At 39.9% G+C, this 20418-nt stretch overlaps 2 protein-coding genes and 1 non-coding gene across 3 annotated transcripts in view; 1 reads left to right on the plus strand and 2 right to left on the minus strand.

The window, feature by feature from the left end:
* MCMDC2 (minichromosome maintenance domain containing 2) overlaps positions 1 to 7934 on the plus strand; it is a 43972-nt gene extending 36038 nt beyond the window's left edge. Inside the window, exon 14 of the mRNA XM_015097792.4 lies at positions 4849 to 7934. Within this exon, the coding sequence (XP_014953278.1) occupies positions 4849 to 5015 (167 nt within the window). The 3' untranslated portion in view covers positions 5016 to 7934. The remainder of the gene's footprint in view (positions 1 to 4848) is intronic.
* LOC121820309 (uncharacterized) lies at positions 7151 to 14661 on the minus strand. The gene is made up of 4 exons (XM_042254058.1): positions 14613 to 14661; positions 11014 to 11455; positions 7821 to 7934; positions 7151 to 7329 (listed from the first exon to the last, which is right to left on the minus strand). The coding sequence occupies exons 1-4, from the start codon at positions 14659 to 14661 to the stop codon at positions 7191 to 7193; spliced, it is 744 nt and encodes a 247-aa protein (XP_042109992.1). The 3' UTR covers positions 7151 to 7190.
* LOC114116491 (small nucleolar RNA SNORD87) lies at positions 7646 to 7732 on the minus strand. The gene has a single exon (XR_003590395.1). It is a non-coding gene; the product is annotated as a small nucleolar RNA SNORD87 (small nucleolar RNA).
* Positions 14662 to 20418: the final 5757 nt, after the last annotated feature.

The following is a 20418-nucleotide window of genomic DNA, read 5'->3' on the forward strand; positions in this document are numbered from 1 at the left end:
CCATGATCTTAGTTTTCTGAATGTTGAGCTTTAAGCCAATTTTTTCACTCTCCTCTTTCACTTTCATCAAGAGGCTTTTGAGTTCCTCTTCACTTTCTGCCATAAGGGTGGTGTCATCTGTATATCTGAGGTTATTGATGATTCCAGCTTGTGCTTCATCCAGCCCAGTATTTCTCATGATGTACTCTGCATATAAGTTAAAGAAGCAGGGTGACAATATACAGCCTTGACGTACTCTTTTTCCTATTTGGAACCAGTCTGTTGTTCCATGTCCAGTTCTAACTGTTTCTTCCTGACCTGCATACAGCTTTCTCAAGAGGCAGGTCAGGTGGTCTGTATTCCCATCTCTTTCATAATTTTCCACAGTTTATTGTGATCCACACAATCAAAGGCTTTAGCCTAGTCAATAAAACAGAAATAGATGTTTCTCTGGAACTCTCTGGCCCTTTGATGATCCACCAGATATTGGCAATTTGTATTATTATGAGACATTAATTTTGATGAGATATACCATCCTCCAAACACTGGGTCTGCTAACATAACAATAAAACAGCCAGTTATTTTACCAGGAAAATGGTTTTTATTCAGGAGCAGGAAAGAATAGCAATTCAGGGCATCACAAATCTGGTAACTAACATATAAGTCTGGTAAAGCAAAGGAAAAGAAACTCTTCTATAGAGAAGAACAGTTCAGAGGGTTGTAACAGAAAGTCCATTGGAGAAAACTGGGAGTTCCAAGTTTAGTGTCTTTTCATTGGATACATTGTGACAGTCTCTCTTTGGCAGAGCTGTTGCCAGGCAAGGAGAAAAATCTTTCAAATCTTCCTTCCTCCTGCTGGTGGTACTAGAGAAGTGTTGCTTCTTGTTGGAGATGCAAGATATGTTTCTTCCTGTTGGGATCTATATTGATGTTGAGAGGTACCTACCTGTATGAGAGCTCCCCCTTCTGGTCTCCTGACTCCATTTTAGTGAGATTTTTACTCTATTTTCAGTTCCAGCCCTGGGCAATAAAGTATTAACACCGACTTTTCTGTGTGTATATATTTAGTGTTTTAATTTGCTTCAGATTCAATTTATAATAATTTTTCACAGACATCCATTAGAACATTAGAACTTTGTTCTTATCTCAATCAAGAATTCTTAACCTAGGATCCATGGATACTGAGAGAGTCCTAGGGGCTTGTGAATCCCTAAGTTACATGTGAATTTGTATCTGTATTTGCTTTCTACCTTCTTGCTTAGGAAGAGGAATCATTAAGTTTTATGGAGTATGTCTGAGAGTTTCACGATCCTCAGAAAATGTTATCATCCTGAATTAAGAACTTCCCTGGTGGCTCAGACAGTTAAGAGTCTGCCTGCAATGCAGGAGACCTGGGTTCAATCCTTGGGTCAGGAAGATTCCCTGAAGAAAGAAATGGCAACCCACTTCAGTATTCTTGCCTGGGAAATCTCATGCATAATGGAGCCTTGCAGGCTATGGTCCATGAGGTTGCAGAGTCAGACATGATGGAGCAACTAACACATTCACTCACCAAAAAAGAAAATCAGTTGTTCCCAACCAGCAATAAGTAAGGATATGTATTTTTGTTTGTAATTTGCTTTATCTTTAAATTCTTATTCTGTATTTTAAAATATACTTGATAAAATTTAAGACATTATGTACTATGAAGAAAAAATGCTGCCAATTTTACTGTGACAAACTATCACCATCAAAATGTTAAGTCAAAACTAGATTTCAGTAAGAAGATAAAAATGTATGTTTTTGAATTTGAATTTGAATTTGTTGTAGAACTATGGTACTACAATGTTCAGGACTCCTGTGACTGAATATGGCTATTTTCACTTGATAACTATCTATCAAGACTTTACTGAAGCATTTAATAAAGCTTTTGTTGAGGGAAATAAAGCTATGTGAAGTTTTTCCTTTAGTTACTTTTTGTTTCCATAATGAGTGTCAGTTAGGTATATTCTTTTCTAAGTCTTAAGCAAAATGATGTTAAGAACTCCATTAAGTGTTACTTTAAAGATAGGAAAATAAGCCCTACTCATGGATGTTTTTCTAGGATGCAAAAACCAATACCTGTGCTTGTGAACTGGATTTAGGAGTTGGGGCAGTGGGGAGAAGGAAGAATTCAAGAAAACTCTCAGGTTTCTGCCTTGAGCAACTGAGTGAATCATGTTGCCATTTACCAAGACTAGAAAGAAAGAGAAAAGCTTGGGTCCAGTTGTTGTTGCTGTTCCATCCCTAAGTCAAGTCTGACTCTTTGCAACCCCATGGACTGTAGGATGCCAGGTTCCTCTGTCCTCCATTCTCTCTTGAAGTTTGTTCAGGTTCATGTCCATTGAGTTGGTGATGCTATCTAACCATCTCATCCTCTGCTACCCCCTTCTCCTTTTGCCTTCAGTCTTTCCCAGCATCAGGGTCTTTTCCAATGAGATGGCTCCTCATCAGGTGGCCAAAGTATTAGAGCTTCAGCAACAGTCCTTCCAATAAATATTCAGGGTTGATTTCCTTTAGGACTGACTGGTTTGATTTCCTTGCAGTCCAAGGGACTCTCGAGTCTTCTCCAACACAACAATTTGAAAGCATCAGTTCTTTGGCACTCAGCCTTCTTTATGATCCAGCTCTCACATCTGTACCTGACTACTGGAAAAACCATAGCTTCGACTATATGGACCTTTGTTGGCAAAGTGATGTCTCTGTTTTTTAATATGGTGTCTAGGTTTGTCACAGCTTTTTTTCCCAAAGAGCAAGCGTCTTTTAATTTCATGGCTGCAGTTACCATATGCAGTGATTTTGGAGCCCAAGAAAATAAAATCAGTCACTGCTTCCAGTTTTCCCCCTTCTATTTGTCAGGAAGTGATAGGACCGGATGCCATGTACTTAGCTTTTTGACTGTTGACTTTCAAGCCAGCTTTTTCATTCTCATCAAGAGGCTCTTTAGTTCCTCTTTGCTTTCTGCCATTAATGGTATCATCTGCATATCTGTTATTGATATTTATCCCAGAAATTTCTATTCCAGCTTGTGTGTCTTCCAGCCCAGCATTTCACATAATGTACTCTACATAGAAGTTAAATAAGCAGGATGACAATATACAGCCTTGTTGTACTCCTTTCTCAATTTTGCACCAGTCTGTTGTTCCATGTCCAGTTCTAACTGTTGCTTCTCAACCTGCATACAGGTTTCTGAGGCGGCAGGTAAAGTGGTCTGGTATTCCCATCATTTTAAGAATTTTTCACAGTTTTTGTGATCCACACAGTCAAAGGCTTTAGCATAGTCAGTGAAGCAGAAATAGATGTTTTTCTGGAACTCTCTTGCTTTTTTGATGACCCAGCGGATGCTGGCAATTTGATCTCTGGTTCCTCCACCTCTTCAAAACCTAGCTTGTTGGGTCAGGGGTACAGTTACAGTACAGTTCAGTCACTCAGTCTCTTTGCGACCCTATGAATCGCAGCACGCCAAGGCCTCCCTGTCCACCACCAACTCCTGGAGTTCACTCAGACTCGTGTCCATCGAGTCAGTGATGCCATCCAGCCATCTCATCCTCAGTTGTCCCCTTCTTCTCCTGCCCCCAATCCCTCCCAGCATCAAAGTCTTTTCCAATGAGTCAACTCTTTGCATGAGGTGGCCAAAGTACTGGAGTTTCAGCTTTAGCATCATTCCTTCCAAAGAAATCCCAGGGCTGATCTCCCTCAGAATGGACTGGTTGGATCTCCTTGCAGTCCAAGACTCTCAAGAGTCTTCTCCAACACCACAGTTCAAAAGCATCAATTCTTCGGCGCTCAGCCTTCTTCACAGTCCAACTCTCACATCCATACATGACCACTGGAAAAACCATAGCCTTGACTAGATGGACCTTAGTCGGCAAAGTAATGTCTCTGCTTTTGAATATGTTATCTAGGTTGGTCATAACTTTTCTTCCAAGGAGTAAGCGTCTTGGGTGGAGAATCAAATTATATGTACAAGTTTAAGACATCCTAGAGAGATATCAATAGAAAGATATAATAATCTGGGGTTTAGAAGAGAGTTTTAAACTAAAAATATAATTTAGGTATCATCAGTACAGAGATGGTACTCAAAGCCATGGAGTGGATGAAATCACTGAGAGAGAAACTATACAGAGAACCACAGGACTGCCTTTGAAGAATCCCAGTATTTACAAAAGAAGTTGAGGGGGAGGAGCTAACTAATGAGACTGAGAAGCAGTTGTATTAGAGAAGTCAAGAAAAAAGTCTTTCAATAAAGGAGTGGAGTGGTCAACTGTATCATGTGTTGAGAATTTGAATAAGATCAGATTTGGCATCTAGAGGTTGTGGATGGTCATGATTCGAGCTGTTTCGATGGAGCTGGGATTTGGGTGGGGTAGGAAGTGAGGCTATGGAGATAGCACACACAAACTTTGAGATGTTTGACTATGAAGATGAAGAGTATTAGCTAGAGAAGGATGTGTGGTCCAGGAAGGGGTTTTTTAAGATGGAAGATAATAGTTCATATGATGTGCAGTAGAAAGTAAACTAATGATATTATAGAAAGAAGTGTGAAGTCTTTCAAAAGGTGAGAGAAGATAGGATCTAGAGCATGTGTGAAGGTAAAGGCCTCGGTTTGAGGGGAACAGAATGGAATATAACAGTCATTGGTGGGGGCGGGGGGAGATAGAGTGTGCTAGAAGAGAAACAGGTTTTTCAGGCAGTGCAACTGCCCATTTGAGGCTTAAAGTGAAATCAATACCAATTATTGTTTTTCTGCCTAGCAACCTGAATGCAGGCATAAACTTTTTTGTTAAAAGTATGCCTTTACATTTAGCATTTGAAGTATTTCTCATTTTTACTTTCTCCTTCTTCACTTAGGGGCCGCTGTATTTTGTGTTGCTCCAAATGCAGTGTTTCCATTTGAACAGTATAATGAAGAATATTTAGAGCAAAGGGATGTCTTTCTGACTGAGTGCCAACAACAGCTCCAGCAGTTTATTGCCACATATGGACCTGGGACAGCTATTTTTGCTAGTGATGAATAGGCAGTCTGAGGAAATTTTTTTCTTCATTCCTTTTTAAATAATGGAAGGCAATCTTGTGTGTACGTACATTAGAATGTACCTACATTGTGTAGGATACATTAGAATGTCATCTTAAAAAATATAAAATATTTCTTCAAATTGGTAATGGAATAAACACTAATCCAAATCTCAAAGCCAGCAGCAGAAATTTATGTTAGAATTTTATTAAAAAAAAAACCAACTTCTGGTTAGCCTAGTATACCAGTGGCCCACAGATTAAAATATAAAGAATGTTACAAACTAAGAAATGAAAAAAAAAGGTAAGTTTTGTTTTTGTGTAGTTCCCTCTATTTGTCTCAAGATGGCAGTAACACTTTAAATATTTGCATTCAAAGTTAAAACCATTTTTTAATTTGTGAACTTGACAAATTGATGGGTAAACAACAGCATTTATATAACCAAAAACCTTCAATTTAAGAACTTTTCATGCTTTACTAGATATTGTCATGTCTATTACATTGTTTTAGAAACCCTAATTTTAGGATAAGAAATGGCTTTGGAAATTTTCCATTTTTAAACCAGGTTAAATGAAAAAAAAGTTACACTGAATTGAGGAGCAGTAACTGGCTCCTTAAACCCAGTTGCAAGATACCAAAATGCAAACAAACCAATTTTCAAACCCTGTCTTCATTTTTAGAGGGACGATATCTACTCTGAAAAGGTAGGGACATGATGAGAAAATATACTTATAAAATCCCCAAAACCTTTTCAAAGTTTTAGTAAAAGAGTACTCACTAAAAGGAAAATGTCATCACAAAATTGCCACCTTATCAACCAAGACACTATCACACATCATTTTGTAGAAATGGGTACTTCATGGAGCTTAACCATGAAGGTAGACAGCTCTCACTGTCTAGAGGACTTTGACTCATCATTTATTATTTTACTTCCTAGCCATTCATTCAGCTATATTTATTGAATATCCACTAGTGTCAGAGACTATAGTGTTTTCAGAAGGCAAACCTCATCTTTAAGAAAAATGTATATATCACAAATTAGACTTTACTTTGTGGTTTATGTATTTAGGTTTGTTTTTCGTTCCTTATGAGATAGATGAAGGCAAAACACATTTCTTTATAAAACTAGGATCTATAAAATGGCATCCTCTTTACAATTAATTGTGAAGTGTTCAGATTCTGTTGATGAAAAGGACTAGTATCAAATACAGGCGAAAATTGTTTTCAAATGTCACCCCTGATGGTAAGGCATTATAAAGATATTGCTGTACACTTTATACTGATTTACCAAACTGAAATTATAACCCTGATAAAAGCAAGGATTTAATGTACTGTGGGACACAAAAGGGGAAAAATAAGATTCAGCTAAATTTAGATCATCTTGGTAGGATTTCAGTTGTTGTCAAATTCACATGCCCTGGACAGACTGGACTGTCACTACTTGCTTTAATCGAGCATACTAGTATGTATACTAGAATTAGGAAAAATTGTAATTTTCCTTAGATTAACTCCCAGATCCCTTTTTAATTCATAAATGTAAAAGCAAACCAAGAATAAAATTAAAATTTAAAAAAATCTGTAGGTCACAGGTGAAACCTTTACTTGTAAGGCGTCATTTAAGGAGTTGAGAAAATTTCAACTAGTATACCTTTGAACACATGTTTGAACTACATGACTCCACCACATACAGGGTGGGTTTTTTTTTTTTTTCAGTAAATACATACTATACTATACAATCTACAGCTTACTGAACCGGAGGATGTGGAACCTTGGATACAAAGGGTGGACTATAAAGCTATACTTGGATGTTTGATGCTGAGAAGGGTTGGGGCCCCTAAACCCCTTTGTCATTCAAGGGGCAACTGTGCTTGTTTTTCAGATACACAGAGGTTCTGAAAGGGGAGGCCCTCAGTTATCTAGTACATAGTGATTAACCTCTGCAGAAACCCCCTAAGGCAAAAAAGGGGAGTGAGAACTGGATGTACTAAAAATGTCTCCCCAGCTGCCAGCCACCTGCCACTTCAAAAGGAATCACTATCCAGAGGAGCTGGTTATTGACAAGAATATAGTATCCCTAAAGTACTTTAAAAACAAGTCTGACCAGTAACTATGAAAATGAAGCTATTTAAAGACCTGATATATTTTAAAGAGAACAGACTTTATTGACCAGCAATTAAAATCATTCGAAGATGTATTTTTCTGCATAATTTATTGTGAGATGACCGTTATATAAAATTGTAATTTTTGTCACTTGCTTTAATGCACGTCTTCTTGAACAACTCTTCATTTTTCCTTCGAAAACGTCGTATGCCACACCTCTGGGGGAGAAACCAGAAACCAACAGTGAAAATCATTCCATACTCAAAACTTGAAAGTCACACACCTGACACACAAAGGCACCTTAAACAGGAAAGGAAATGGCCTCAGCTTTTTGGAGTTTTCAGATACTTTCAAATTGTCAACAGATGTGGCTGCATGACAAATCATCATCACTTACTTGAGGTAATGAAGTTTTTAAGCACCACTGCTAAGCACTTGAACATTCATTTGCAGGTACTTATCTGCTGAAAAGAACAGTTTAACCTTTTTAATAAAAAACTGCATTAGATTTGAGTAATTCACATAATATATATTACTGGCATCTCAGTCTTAAAGTTATTTCTTCAAAGATACCCTCAGCTGGGTAAACGGCAAAAAGTAATTTGTCATCACTGTGCCAGTTATTAAATATTCTGGTATTGTGCCTCAGGAACAATACCATACACACACACAAAAAAAGCACACAACTTAACATTATAACTTTTGGTACCTTGTTACATGTGCAGCAGTCCTCCTGGTGTTTTCACAGCCATCTTCTGTGACAGGTTTTTGGAAAACATTTATCACAATGATCTTCATCTTCAACTCATAGGCACTGCTGCACCTAGAAATTACATATATTTCATCGTGAATTCTCATTTGCACTTGTATCTGTTTGGCATCTTATATCTAGTATGGACAAGTAGGCTCTTTTCCCCATACTCATCAAGAACCATTTAAGAAAAAAAAAGAAAAACTTACAATCTTTCTGACTCGCAATCAACTTTTAATAAGAAACACTAACAAGTGGAGTAATCTTCCGCTGTTTAACACACCTCTAAAGGACTGGAAGAAGCACAAGCTGGAATCAAGATTGCCAGGAGAAATATCAATAACCTCAGATATGCAGATGACACCACCCTTATGGCAGAAAGTGAAGAGGAACTAAAGGGCCTCCTGATGAAAGTGAAAGAGGAGAGTGAAAAAGTTGGCCTAAAGCTCAACATTCAGAAAACTAAGATCATGGCATCTGGTCCCATCACTTCGTGGCAAATAGATGGGGAAACAGTGGAAACAGTGTCAGACTTTGTGTTTTTGGGCTCCAAAATCTCTGCAGATGGTGATCGCAGCCATGAAATTAAAAGACGCTTACTCCTTGGAAGGAAAGTTATGACCAACATAGATAGCATATTCAAAAGCAGAGACATTACTTTGCCAACAAAGGTCCGTCTAGTCAAGGCTATGGTTTTTCCAGTGGAAATGTATGGCTGTGAGGGTTGGACTGTGAAGAAAGCTGAGCGCCGAAGAATTGATGCTTTTGAACTGTGGTGTTGGAGAAGACTCTTGAGAGTCCCTTGGACTGCAAGGAGATCCAACCAGTCCATCCTAAAGGAGATCAGTCCTGGGTGTTCATTGGAAGGACTGATGCTAAAGCTAAACTCCAATACTCTGGCCACCTCATGCAAACAGTTGACTCATTGGAAAAGACTCTGATGCTGGGAGGGATTGGGGGCAGGAGGAGAAGGGGACGAGAGAGGATGAGATGGCTGGATGGCATCACCGACTCGATGGACCTGAGTCTGAGTGAACTCCGGGAGTTGGTGGTGGACAGGGAGGCCTGGCATGCTACAATTCATGGGGTTGCAAAGAGTCAGACACAACTGAGCGACTGAACTAAAAGGAGCAAAAGAATGTGCTTGCTGCTTAATTATACTTTTTTTGGTAATCAAAACTGATAAGGCTCCCAGTTTAATACCTATAATGACTTGGGTATGTCTTGATCCTTTTGATTGGTTAGGCCCTAATAAATCCATAAATGATTTTTCCAAGCTGGAAATGGATTCATTAGCATAGGTAAAAATGATGGATGTACTTATGATGTTCTTTTACTGTGGCAGCACAGATTTTAAGACATGATGGTCCTAATGAGTACTTAACCATTGCTTTTCTGTCTCAGAGCTTGACATGGATGAGGTGGGCCAGGTTAAAGGTTAGATATATAAAAACACGTGTGCAGATGTCTAACTAAAAACATTATTACGGCAGCTCTAATATAATTTCAGAGCAGAGATACATGATGTTGACATCATTACTGGATACAGTCCTGTAGAATTAAATCCCACATTGCCTGAAAGCATATTTATGTACTGCAAAGGGCACGGTCAGGGCCACAGATCATGTCCCCTAGAACCCCAAGAGGATAAATCATTGAACCAGACAGCTACTGGAAATGATTTATGAGGACATTACAAATGCTGGGCCTTGCGAAACAATTTATCACTTTCAAGTCTTGAAATGCTGAGATATTTCACATAATATTAAGAACACAAACTACTGGTTATGAGTATTTTCAACTTGGAAAACTTCAGTTTAATATATGATTCATAACACTTCTGACAACTACATACAGGTTCTATTTATGGCCTAAAACAACCAACACTTAAGGATATATATGTATAAAACTGCTCTCCACTCTACTCCTCTCAAAAAAACCCAAGTTTGGACACAAAATCCCAGATGATGGGCACCTCAGAAGGCATGGGATAGAAAGAAAGGAATGGGATAGGGAAGCAAATGGATGTTATGGTATTAATAATACTCCAGTTCTTAAATGGATCACTGGACTCTTGTGTATTTATTATGTTTGTGTGTGTTAGTTGCTTGGTCGTGTTCAACTGTTCACGACCCCACATACTGTAAGCCGCCTGGCTCCTCTGTCCATAGAATTTTCCAGAGAATACTGGAGTGGGTTGCCATATTTTACTCCATGGGATCTTCCCGACCCAGGGATTCTTTACCACTGTGCCACCTGGGAAGCCTTAGTTATTAAGGACTTACATAAATTATCAAAATTTTAATCAAACGGTTATTTTGTAAAGTTTTTAAAAATTCCAATACTTAGCAATGAAAATAGGGTTCCAGTCACAATGCCTCAAAAAGAATGACTGAAATGCCAAATATAAGCTACTTCAAGCCATCACATTTGCCGTGGTGAAAGTTAACTGTTGGGATTGTTTGAGATGAAAAAACGCGTATTTCATATCGGGGGGGAGGGAATAAACCAAAACACCTGACTATACTAAGTCTCATTGACGAGCACTTATAACTATGCTTTTAAACAGACAAAAAGTCTTCCAGCTCTCGACCAGTTTCTTCTGTATCAAGTTCAGAATACACATCTTTACGTAAATCCAAGCATCTAAGGCTACAGCCGGCATTTATAGCCTAAAGGGCTTCTAATCCCTACGAACTGTTCTCCAAATTCAGTGTCACGTCTCTAGAGTCTATTTACAAAGAAGATCCAGGAACAAATGGCTACATTGCGCCACTGCGCAGAGCCCAGAACTCATTGTTAGCAGGTTAACCGTGCCGCGTTAAAAAGTTTTAAAACCAACCGAAAAGTCCAGCCAAGTTAAGATTGCCTTAAGATTTAAGAGGTAATCCCTTCCCCCTTTACAGAACGTTTCCTTAGAAAGGGTAAATGAGCGAACATTTAAGGGGCCCCGAAGCCGAAAGGCCGCACACAAAGCTTTACTTGGGATACAAAAGGGCTCCCTCCGGTCGAGGCCTGGGCTGGGCGCGAGGCCACCCGCCTCGGAACCCAGAGAATGGCAAAAGGCCCTTCGTTAGTCTGAGCTGAGAACAGTCGAAATCGGCTTTTAGTAACAAGGGTCGGCTAAAACTCACAGGTAACGGTTACTCACAAAATGCGATTGAGCAGAAGGCACAGAGGAGAGCTCGAGGCGGCGTCAACCGGGTGGGGGAGGGGAAGATGGCCTCCTGGGATGTCTTGGAGGCCGAGGCCGCGCCGACCGCTGGGCTGTGCCCAGCAATGGACGGAGGCCACCGGGATGGGGATCCAGGGGCAGGACACACAAGGCGGAGGGGCCCGAGGCCGACCTACAGACTCTGGCACGGAGTCGGGTTCCCGGGAGAAATAAGAAAATGACCTAACTCCGCGAGGCCTTCCCCCCTGGAAGAGCGGGGAGACGTGTCCGCGGGCGTTGCCGCCACGCCCGTAAAGCAGACGGAGCCTCAGAGCCCTTCTTTCTCCTGCGGCCAAGCGGAAAAGAAAGCGCGGGGGCCTGGGTTGGCGCTCTGACACTCCAGGCCTGGCCCCGCCCCTTCCGGCCGTGGCCCCCGCCCCTCAGCCGGCGCGTGTTTGCGGTGCGGCGGGTGTACTGCGAGAGCTGAGGGGTGCAGTTGAGTTTAGTTCAGTCGCTCAGTCGTGTTCGACTCTTTGCGATTCCATGAATCGCAGCACGTCAGGCCTCCCTGTCCATCACCAACTCCCAGAGCTTACTCCGACTTATGTCCATCTAGTCGGTGATGCCATCCAGCCATCTCATCTTCTGTCGTCCCATTCTCCTGCCCACAATCCCTCCCAGCATCAGGGTCTTTTCCAATGAGTCAACACTTTGCATGAGGTGGCCAAAGTATTGGAGTTTCGGCTTTAGCATCATTCCTTCCAAAGAACACCCAGGGCTGATCTCCTTTAGAATGGACTGGTTGGGTCTCCTTGCAGTCCAAGGGACTCTCAAGAGTCTTCTCCAACACCACAGTTCAAAAGCATCAATTCTTCGGCGCTCAGCTTCTTCACAGCCCAACTCTCAACATCCATACATGACCACTGAAAAACCATAGCCTTGACTAGACGGACCTTTGCTGGCAAAGTAATGTCTCAGCTTTTCAGTATGCTGTCTAGGTTGGTCATAACTTTTCTTCCAAGGAGTAAGCGTCTTTTAATTTCATGGCTGCAATCACCATCTGCAGTGATTTTGGAGCCCCCAAAAATAAAGTCTGACACTGTTTCCACTGTTTCCCATCTATTTCCCATGAAGTGATGGGACCAGATGCCATGATCTTAGTTTTCTGAATGTTGAGCTTTAAGCCAACTTTTTCACTCTCCACTTTCACTTTCATCAAGAGGCTTTTAGTTCCTCTTCACTTTCTGCCATAAGGGTGATGTCATCTGCATATCTGAGGTTATTGATATTTCTCCTGGCAATCTTGATTCCAGCCTGTGCTTCTTCCAGCCCAGCGTTTCTCATGATGTTCTCTGCATATAAGTTAAATAAGCAGGGTGACAATATACAGCCTTGACGTACTCCTTTTCCTATTTGGAACCAGTCTGTTGTTCCACATCCAGTTCTAACTGTTGCTTCCTGACCTGCATACAGGTTTCTCAAGAGGCAGGTCAGGTGGTCTGGTATTCCCATCTCTTTCAGAATTTTCCACAGTTTCTTGTGATCCACACAGTCAAAGGCTTTGGCATAGTCAATAAAGCAGAAATAAATGTTTTTCTGGAACTCTCTTGCTTTTTTTGATGATCCAGCGGATATTGGCAAGCACCCTTATTTCTTGCCAACTCCAGTCCTAATTATTGACAATTTATGTAATCTTGTGATTTTCTGCCTTTATGAGCTTCCCCCACGTTGCAGTGTGGTAGAACATAATTCAAGCACTTCTTGGAGCTCTGTCTCTCCAGGCTGCAGTCCCAACACACCCCAAATGAACACCTCTTTATTGCTGCCAGATCTCTGTTCTTGGAATTCTTGGGTAACAAATCCTAAGAAATTGATACAAAACCCAGGGCAGGATATGTTTGCCTCAAAAAAACATGGTATGAAAATCTAAACCTAGCAAAACAAATTGTGACTGTGTGAAGTCGCTTCAGTCCTGTCTGACTCTTTGCGACCTATGGACCGTAGCCCGTCAGACTCCTCTGTTCATGGGACTCTCCAAGCAAGAATATTGGAGTGGGTTACCATGCCCTCCTCCAGGGGATCTTCCTGACCCAGGGATCGAACCCGTGTCTCATAAGTCTCCAGCATTGGCAGGCATGTTCTTTAGCGCCACTTGGGAAGCCCTGAGAATGTTCTTAATCTCATTGAACTATACACTTAAAAATTGTTAAAATGGTAAGTTTATGTTATGCATATTTTATAACATTACAACTAAAATTTTAAAAATATTTTAGAGGAAAAAATTTCTGCACTTCACATGACTCACCTCATCTTTTGTTTCCCTTCTCTTGCTGCACACCAATCACCCTGCCCGACTCTTAGTTTTTAGAATGTGGCAAACAACTTCCACATCTCAAGGCATTTGCTCTTGCCTGGAATTCTCTTATCCCAGTTTTTTGAGTGACTAACTACTTTCTTCCATCTTAGCTTCTAGGTCAATTTTTCAGTGAGGCCATACTTGCCCTTCCTATCTAAAGTGTGGTGGTGGTGGTGGTGGTTTAGTCGCTAAGTTGTGTCTAACTCTGGCAACCCCATGGACTGCAGCCTGCCATGCTCTGTCCATGGGATTTCCCAGGCAAGAATACTGGAGTGAGTTGCCATTTCCTTCTTCAGGGATCTTCCCAACCCAGGGATTGAACCCAGGTCTCCTGCAGTGCTGGTAGAGAATACACATGCAATGCAGAAGACCCCGTTTTGATTCCTCGGTTGGGAAGATGCACTGGAGAAGGGATAGACTACCTACTCCAGTATTCTTGGGCTTCCCTGGTGGCTCAGCTAGTAAAGGATCCACCTTCAGTGTGGGAGATCTGGGTTCAGTCCCTGGGTTGGGAAGATCCCCTGCCCTGGAGAAGGGAATGACTATCCACTCCAGTATTCTGCCCTGGAGAATTTCGTGGACTATACAGTCCATGGGGTCGAAAAGAGTCAGAGGCAACTGAGCAGCTTTAACTCACTCACTCCTACAGTGCAAGAGATGTCCTTCACTGCAAGTGGATTCTTTACTGACTGAGCCACTTATTTGAAGTGGGTCCACTGTAAAACATATCCCTTTTTGTTTCCTTCATAATCTGTAGTTACATTAAAAAAAAAAAAAGAAATTCTATACTTTTGCTGCCCTCACTGAAATATACATTCTGTGAGAGGAAACATGTAGTATGTTTTGCTGACCATTTTATTCCTAGTACCTAATATAGTCTCTAGCATTTAATAAATAGCTATTGATTGAATAAATAAATGGATCTGTATTTGATTTGGAAATTATTTCAAGATATGTTAAATTTTAAAAACTAGATGCAGAAGGTGTTTAGTAAAATCCTATTTTTTCCTACATAAAAGGAACATACATTTATTTGACTATATATATATTTTTGAGAGGTTCAGAAGGAATGTTGGCAATGTATGTCTCTAGTTGGTTTTGGAGGGAAAGTGATATTTTAATTTTTTGTATATTGTTCACTACTGTTTGGATATTTACTGTGTGTATGCAATTTTATAATTAAAGTAAGTTGAAAAATTATTAAAATAGTACATTTTCTATTCTGACTGCAAAAATATACCATTTCTATTTGCCCCCTTTCTATTTGAAGATTTGCCCCCTTCAGCCATCATTCCCTTCTTAACATCATGACAAGTGTTCAGTATTCTCCAGCAAAGAGCACCATCTTAGAGGTTGCCAGTCTCTAGGTTGCTGAAGTGAGTTAATGCTGCCAGTTGCAAATATAACTAAAACCACTTCAAAGGGAAAGTTTCATGGTTTATATGATATGTGTGCACGCGTGTGTTCAGTTGTGTCCGAATCTTTGCAATCCCATGGACTGTAGCCTGCCAAGCTCCTCTGTCCATGGAATCTTCCAGGCAAGAATACCGGAATGAGTTGCCATTTCCTCCTGCAGGGGATCTTCCCGATCTAGAAATTGAATCCTCATCTCTTGCGTCTCCTGCATTGGCAGGTGGATTCTTTACCACTGTGCCACCTGGGAATCCCTAAATATAACGGTTTATCCAAATGTAACTTAAAAAAAAAAAGCTATTTTTTGACAGTATAACTTGGATTATCTTAGAAAGTTTACATTTGGTAGACATATATGTGGATTCAGGGCATACAGGGTATTATTTCCTTAGAAGCTGTCAGAATCTATCATCTGCACTTCCACATGTAAATCTCATTAGTAAATTAATACATTTGGCCTTCAGTCTTTTTCATATTAGTGAATGACTCAGAGAACCTGGTTCCCCTCGATGTTTGCAGCAGAAAATGAGGTTGGAACTGGAAGGAAGTGGCTATAATAACCATATGCTTGTGCTTTCCCTGGCTCAATGGTAAGCATGTCAAAATAGAGTTAAGCAAGAGAAATGTAAATGACCCTAGTCATAACTGCATGACTTTCATATATATGATCCTTTTACCTCCAGCAAGATTATTTTTAAACATAATATTGACATTAAGATAATCATAGCATTTATACCTCTCGTCAAGGTTAAAGTTCTAAATCTGTGAAAAATACATTAAATTGTCAGAAAATAGGGCACTGATCTGAATGAAAGTTGATTCTTAAACACTTGAAGTACATGAACTTTACTGAGATAATTTCAGTGAAAATTACCTAAATTACTTACGATTTTTGCCCGGATCTAAAATAATGAGTGGCTTTAATTGTCAGTGTGAGACTCTAGGGTTTTCCTTTTCTGTTTAAAAATTTAACTTTTATGTAAGGCTTGCAAACAACTACTTCAATCCTATGACAAATTCTGAATGTAATGGAATTAAAATTTAAATTATTCAAGCTGACCAATGGGACCTGAGGGGAAGTCTGCTAGGGGAATTCAGGGAAAGTTTTGTTCTTTGATGAAAAGGCACATGTGGGAAGAAGCAGCTTTTCATCCCCTGCATATGATCACCATCGATCATCAGTGAAAGAATTCCTGGCATCGCCACAGCCCTTTTGTTAAATGAGGGGAGCTTCCGTTGATGGCAAAATGGGAAGGGAAGGAACCAAGCAACTTAAAAATAGTCAGCAAGTTAAGCAACCAGGAAGCCTCTCCAGCTTCTTCTTATGTGAAATAATATACTTTCCTTACTGTTTAAACAAAAATTGTTTAAGAATGACTACATAGAGAATAGAGAATGTGGAACTGAAAAATTCAAACTAAGGTTAAAGTATGATGTTATTGTACCTCTGTGATGATCTAATATGATTATGTCCTGAAATTAACACCTCATTAAACATAAATACAGTGGAGATTCTGAATGTTTTTTCCTATGATGTCTCCTTGTACGTAGGCATGAATTTCTCTATGTCTGCTGGTGTTTTGGTAAATAAAAGCTCAAAACAACAAGAAAAGAGTAAAACCCAACTCCCCCCGAAACAAAACCCTTATTTGTAGCATTTGCAGATATCCATGCTGTTAATTGGACCTCCCTGGTGCTGCAGCAGTAAAGAATCCACCTGCAACGCAGAAGACGTGAGTTTGATCCCTGGGTGGGGAAGATCCCCTGGGGAAGGAAGTGGCAACCCACTCCAATATTCTTGCCTGAAAAATCCCATGGACAGAGGAGCCTGGCGGGCTATAGCCCATGGGGTCACGAAGGAGAAACGACGAAAATAACAATGCTGTTAATATATCATGGTGATTTCAAGCTACTAACAACTGGCTCACAAGATACCTGAATACTTGAATAATTAACAACTAGCTTTCCTAACACACCATAGTCTCTAGAGGCTGAACTGCTGGGTTTAAGGATCTAAGGATAAATTCATCTTCATACTTAATAGTCAGTTGCTTTCCAAATAGTTGCTCTATATCCTTGTTTTCAGAATTTAAACAATTTTGTCAATATGATAAATATGAAATGGTGTTAACTGTTATTTTAATTTGCACTTGCTATGAGGTTGAAAACATAATTTTATGTTTTTTCTCTTAATTTTTTTCACATTGTTAATCATTTGGGTTTTCTCTTCTGTAAATCATAGCCTTCAGAGCTTTGACCAGTTTTTTACTGAAGTATCTATAATTTAAAAAATTTGATTTATGGGATTTCTTTCTATATTCTGGATACTAATCTTTTGTCAGTTAACAGTCACATGCATTGCCAATAACTTTTCTCAGTCTGTTTTATTTTTTAGTTGTAGGTATGGGGTTTTATGTTGTTTGGAAATTTGTACTTTTCTTTCTGCTTATGAATAGCTCCTTGATACCCAATACCTCTGCATTTCTATGCAAGATTTATGGCTACCCTTAAATCCAAATTCTTTAATGTACATTTCAAAGCCTTCCTTCATTTAAAAATTGGGAATAATATAACTTATTCCTAAGATTTTTGTGAGGAATAAATGTGATAATATATGTGAAATACCCATCCTTCTTCCCCAGGCACTTTCTTTCAAAGCAGCACATTCTTTTCACTTGGATTTTCCTATAACTAGAATGCTCTTCTTGTCCCTCTTTGCCTTCTCAGGAAGTCTTCCTTGATTTCTTAACACTGGGTCAGGTTCTTTGTCACCATCCTGTATCCATCCCCAGCCTTCTTCCCTGATAATGAAACCCTGATTTTGTGTTATGTGCCTAGTTCTAGGGGTAAGCCCCTTGTTTCAATCTGTTTGCTTGATTCCCCAGCCTCCTTTTATCTGTTTCTATATGTCAGAGGCTGAAAGGCTAAGTATTACATAGCATTTCAAAACTCTTTAGCAGCTTAGATTCTGGATGTGAATTAGATCCTACCAGTGAAACACATTTGTGTAAACCCCAGATTCTAAATTGAGCTACATGAGGAGAAAAGCAAGCTGCGAGGTATCCATTGTGCTGGCCTTTACCCAGCAAAGGCTGTGCGCTTCTGGAGTCAGTCAGCTTCCACTGGGCAGGCAGAATACAGGTTGTGGCAGAAGGTTCAGCTGCTTTGGCAGCCAAGTTCCATGGAATGACTTAGGAAATTGTTCCTAGAAATCCAGCTCAAGTTGGTTTCATCCCAGTGATGAAAGTCACTAATTCCTTGTAAGAAGTCTGAGTGTTTTTAACTGAGCAAGAGCAGATACCATCCCAAACCCAGACTGATAGATATACCTCCCTTAGACCTAGGGGCGACCTTTTAACCCACTTCTGGCAACGGAGAAATATGTAGAAGCTTTGGCCCTTGGTAAATTTACAAAGCCATCTTACTAGCCCGGGACCTCCTCCTTGCAGATTTCTTTTACAGGAGAGAAGAAAGCCCTAATTTATTTAAGCCAGTATGGTTCAGACTTTCTAATTAGCAGCTGAATGCAATTCCTAACTGATATGACAAGCAGTGAACAATGCATGCCATAGTATTAAGAAAATATTTGTGGACCAACTGATGATTGATGAACAAAAGCACTGAAGCATGAAACAGCTCTGTGTGTGTGTGTGTTTACTATAACCTGAAGTATAAAATGGGTGGGCTTCCCAGGTGGCTCAGTGGTAAAGGACCCACCTGCCAATGCAGGAGACACAGAGATGACGATTGATCCTTAAGTCGGGAAGATCATCTGGAGTAGGAAATGGCAACTCCCTCCAATATTCTTGCCTGGAGAATCCCATGGACAGAGGGGAGCCTGGCAGGCTACAGTCTATGGGGTCAAGAAGAGTTGGACATGACTGAGCACACAGGCACACACACACACACACACAAAGTGTAAAATAGGCAGTGGTAGAGGACTGTGGGCAGTGATATAGACAGAGGTTTCATAAGCCAAGTTAAGGGGTTAGACCTGCTCTTACATAATGAGGAACCGTTGAATGGATTTGATCAAGTACATTATACCCTCAGGTTTGCACTTTTGGTAGGTTTCTTGAGTGCAGCCAGTACAGAAGACAGGGGAAACTTTTAAGTTTACAGATGATGAGACAAAAGATGATGAATACCTACAATAATTATTGTTATATATTTTTATGACTGTGTATTATTAGGCAAATTCTTTAATGTAGAATTGCTAAGTCAGGGTATGTACACTTAACATAGAGAGAGATGGTGAAACTGTGTTTAAAAAGCTTGCAGCCATGAAATTAAAAGACGCTTACTCCTTGGAAGTAAAGTTATGACCAACCTAGATAGCATATTAAAACGCAGAGACATTACTTTGCCAACAAAGGTCCGTCTAGTCAAGGCTATGGTATTTCCAGTGGTCATGTGTGGATGTGAGAGTTGGACTGTGAAGACAGCTGAGCGCTGAAGAATTGATGCTTTTGAACTGTGGTGTTGGAGAAGACTCTTGAGAGATCCTTGGACTGCAAGGAGATCCAACTAGTCCATTCTAAAGGAGATCAATCCTGGGTGTTCTTTGGAAGGAATGATGCTAAAGCTGAAACTCCAGTACTTTGGCCACCTCATGCAAAGAGTTGACTCATTGGAAAAGACCCTGATGCTGGGAGGGATTGGGGGCAGGAGAAGGGGACGAGAGAGGATGAGATGGCTGAATGGCATCACCGACTCGATGGACGTGAGTTTGAATGAACCCCAGGAGTTGGTGGTGGACAGGGAGGCCTGGTGTGCTGCAATTCATGGGGTCGCAAAGAGTCAAACACGACTGAGCGAATGAACTGAACTGATACTCCAACAGTGCTATAATCGTCATTTCCCCACCCTCACTAAAAATGGGTATTTTACATTTGTGTCATTCTTTTTTGGTCACATTTCTCCATTTACTTTAACCTGGAAGAGAAAAGGCAGGAGGATAAAAATGACAAAGATTAATTTTCATCAAAAACATGAATACACAAGCATTATGGTTAAAACAAGTTAACTCTAGTATACCATAAAAATTAGTCATCATCACTTACACATTCTCCCTCCCAGTTTTATTGAGATATAATTGACATATCACAATGTATAAGTTTAAGAGGTATTACATAATGATATATATCAAGATGATTTCCACAAGTTTAGTTAACATCTATCACCTCACATTATAATTTTTTTCTTGTGTTAAGAATTTTTAAGATCTACTCTCTTAGCAACTTTCAAATATACAATACAGATATTACTGTATTTACCATATTGTATATTACATCCCCAGGACTTATTTTGTAATTGGATAGTTTATAGCATTCAGATAGGTGAAATATTTTATTTCATTGCTTTTTAAATTTACATTTCTTATCTTAGGTGAGTTTGTGTGTCTTTTCATAAAGATACTGGGTGTTTGGTTTCTTTTTATGAACTTCTTACTCATATCATTGGGGGCATTTTTCTGAGTAGCTGGTCTTTTTAAATTCTGAGAGCTTCATTATATAAAGGAAATTACTGGTGTGGCTATCATGTGTTGCGGCTTTTTTCCCGTTTGTTTGTTTGTTTGTTTGTTTTTGGTCTTTTTACCTTATGTTTTTTCTTTCGTTTTATGAATTTTACAT

Source organism: Ovis aries, chromosome 9 (genome assembly GCF_016772045.2).
Source record: "Ovis aries strain OAR_USU_Benz2616 breed Rambouillet chromosome 9, ARS-UI_Ramb_v3.0, whole genome shotgun sequence".
In the NCBI taxonomy this organism is placed as follows: Eukaryota; Metazoa; Chordata; class Mammalia; order Artiodactyla; family Bovidae; genus Ovis; species Ovis aries.

Coding starts and splice junctions, on each gene's coding strand:
- LOC121820309 (XM_042254058.1), bottom strand. CDS start 14,661: ATGGCTGAAGGGGGCAAATCTTCAAATAGAAAGGGGGCAAATAGAAAT. Junction 11,456..14,612: donor AAAGGGGGCAAATAGAAATG/GTATATTTTTGC, acceptor GCGCCGGCTGAG/GGGCGGGGGCCACGGCCGGA. Junction 7,935..11,013: donor CTTCTGCTCAATCGCATTTT/GTGAGTAACCGT, acceptor TGTAATTTCTAG/GTGCAGCAGTGCCTATGAGT.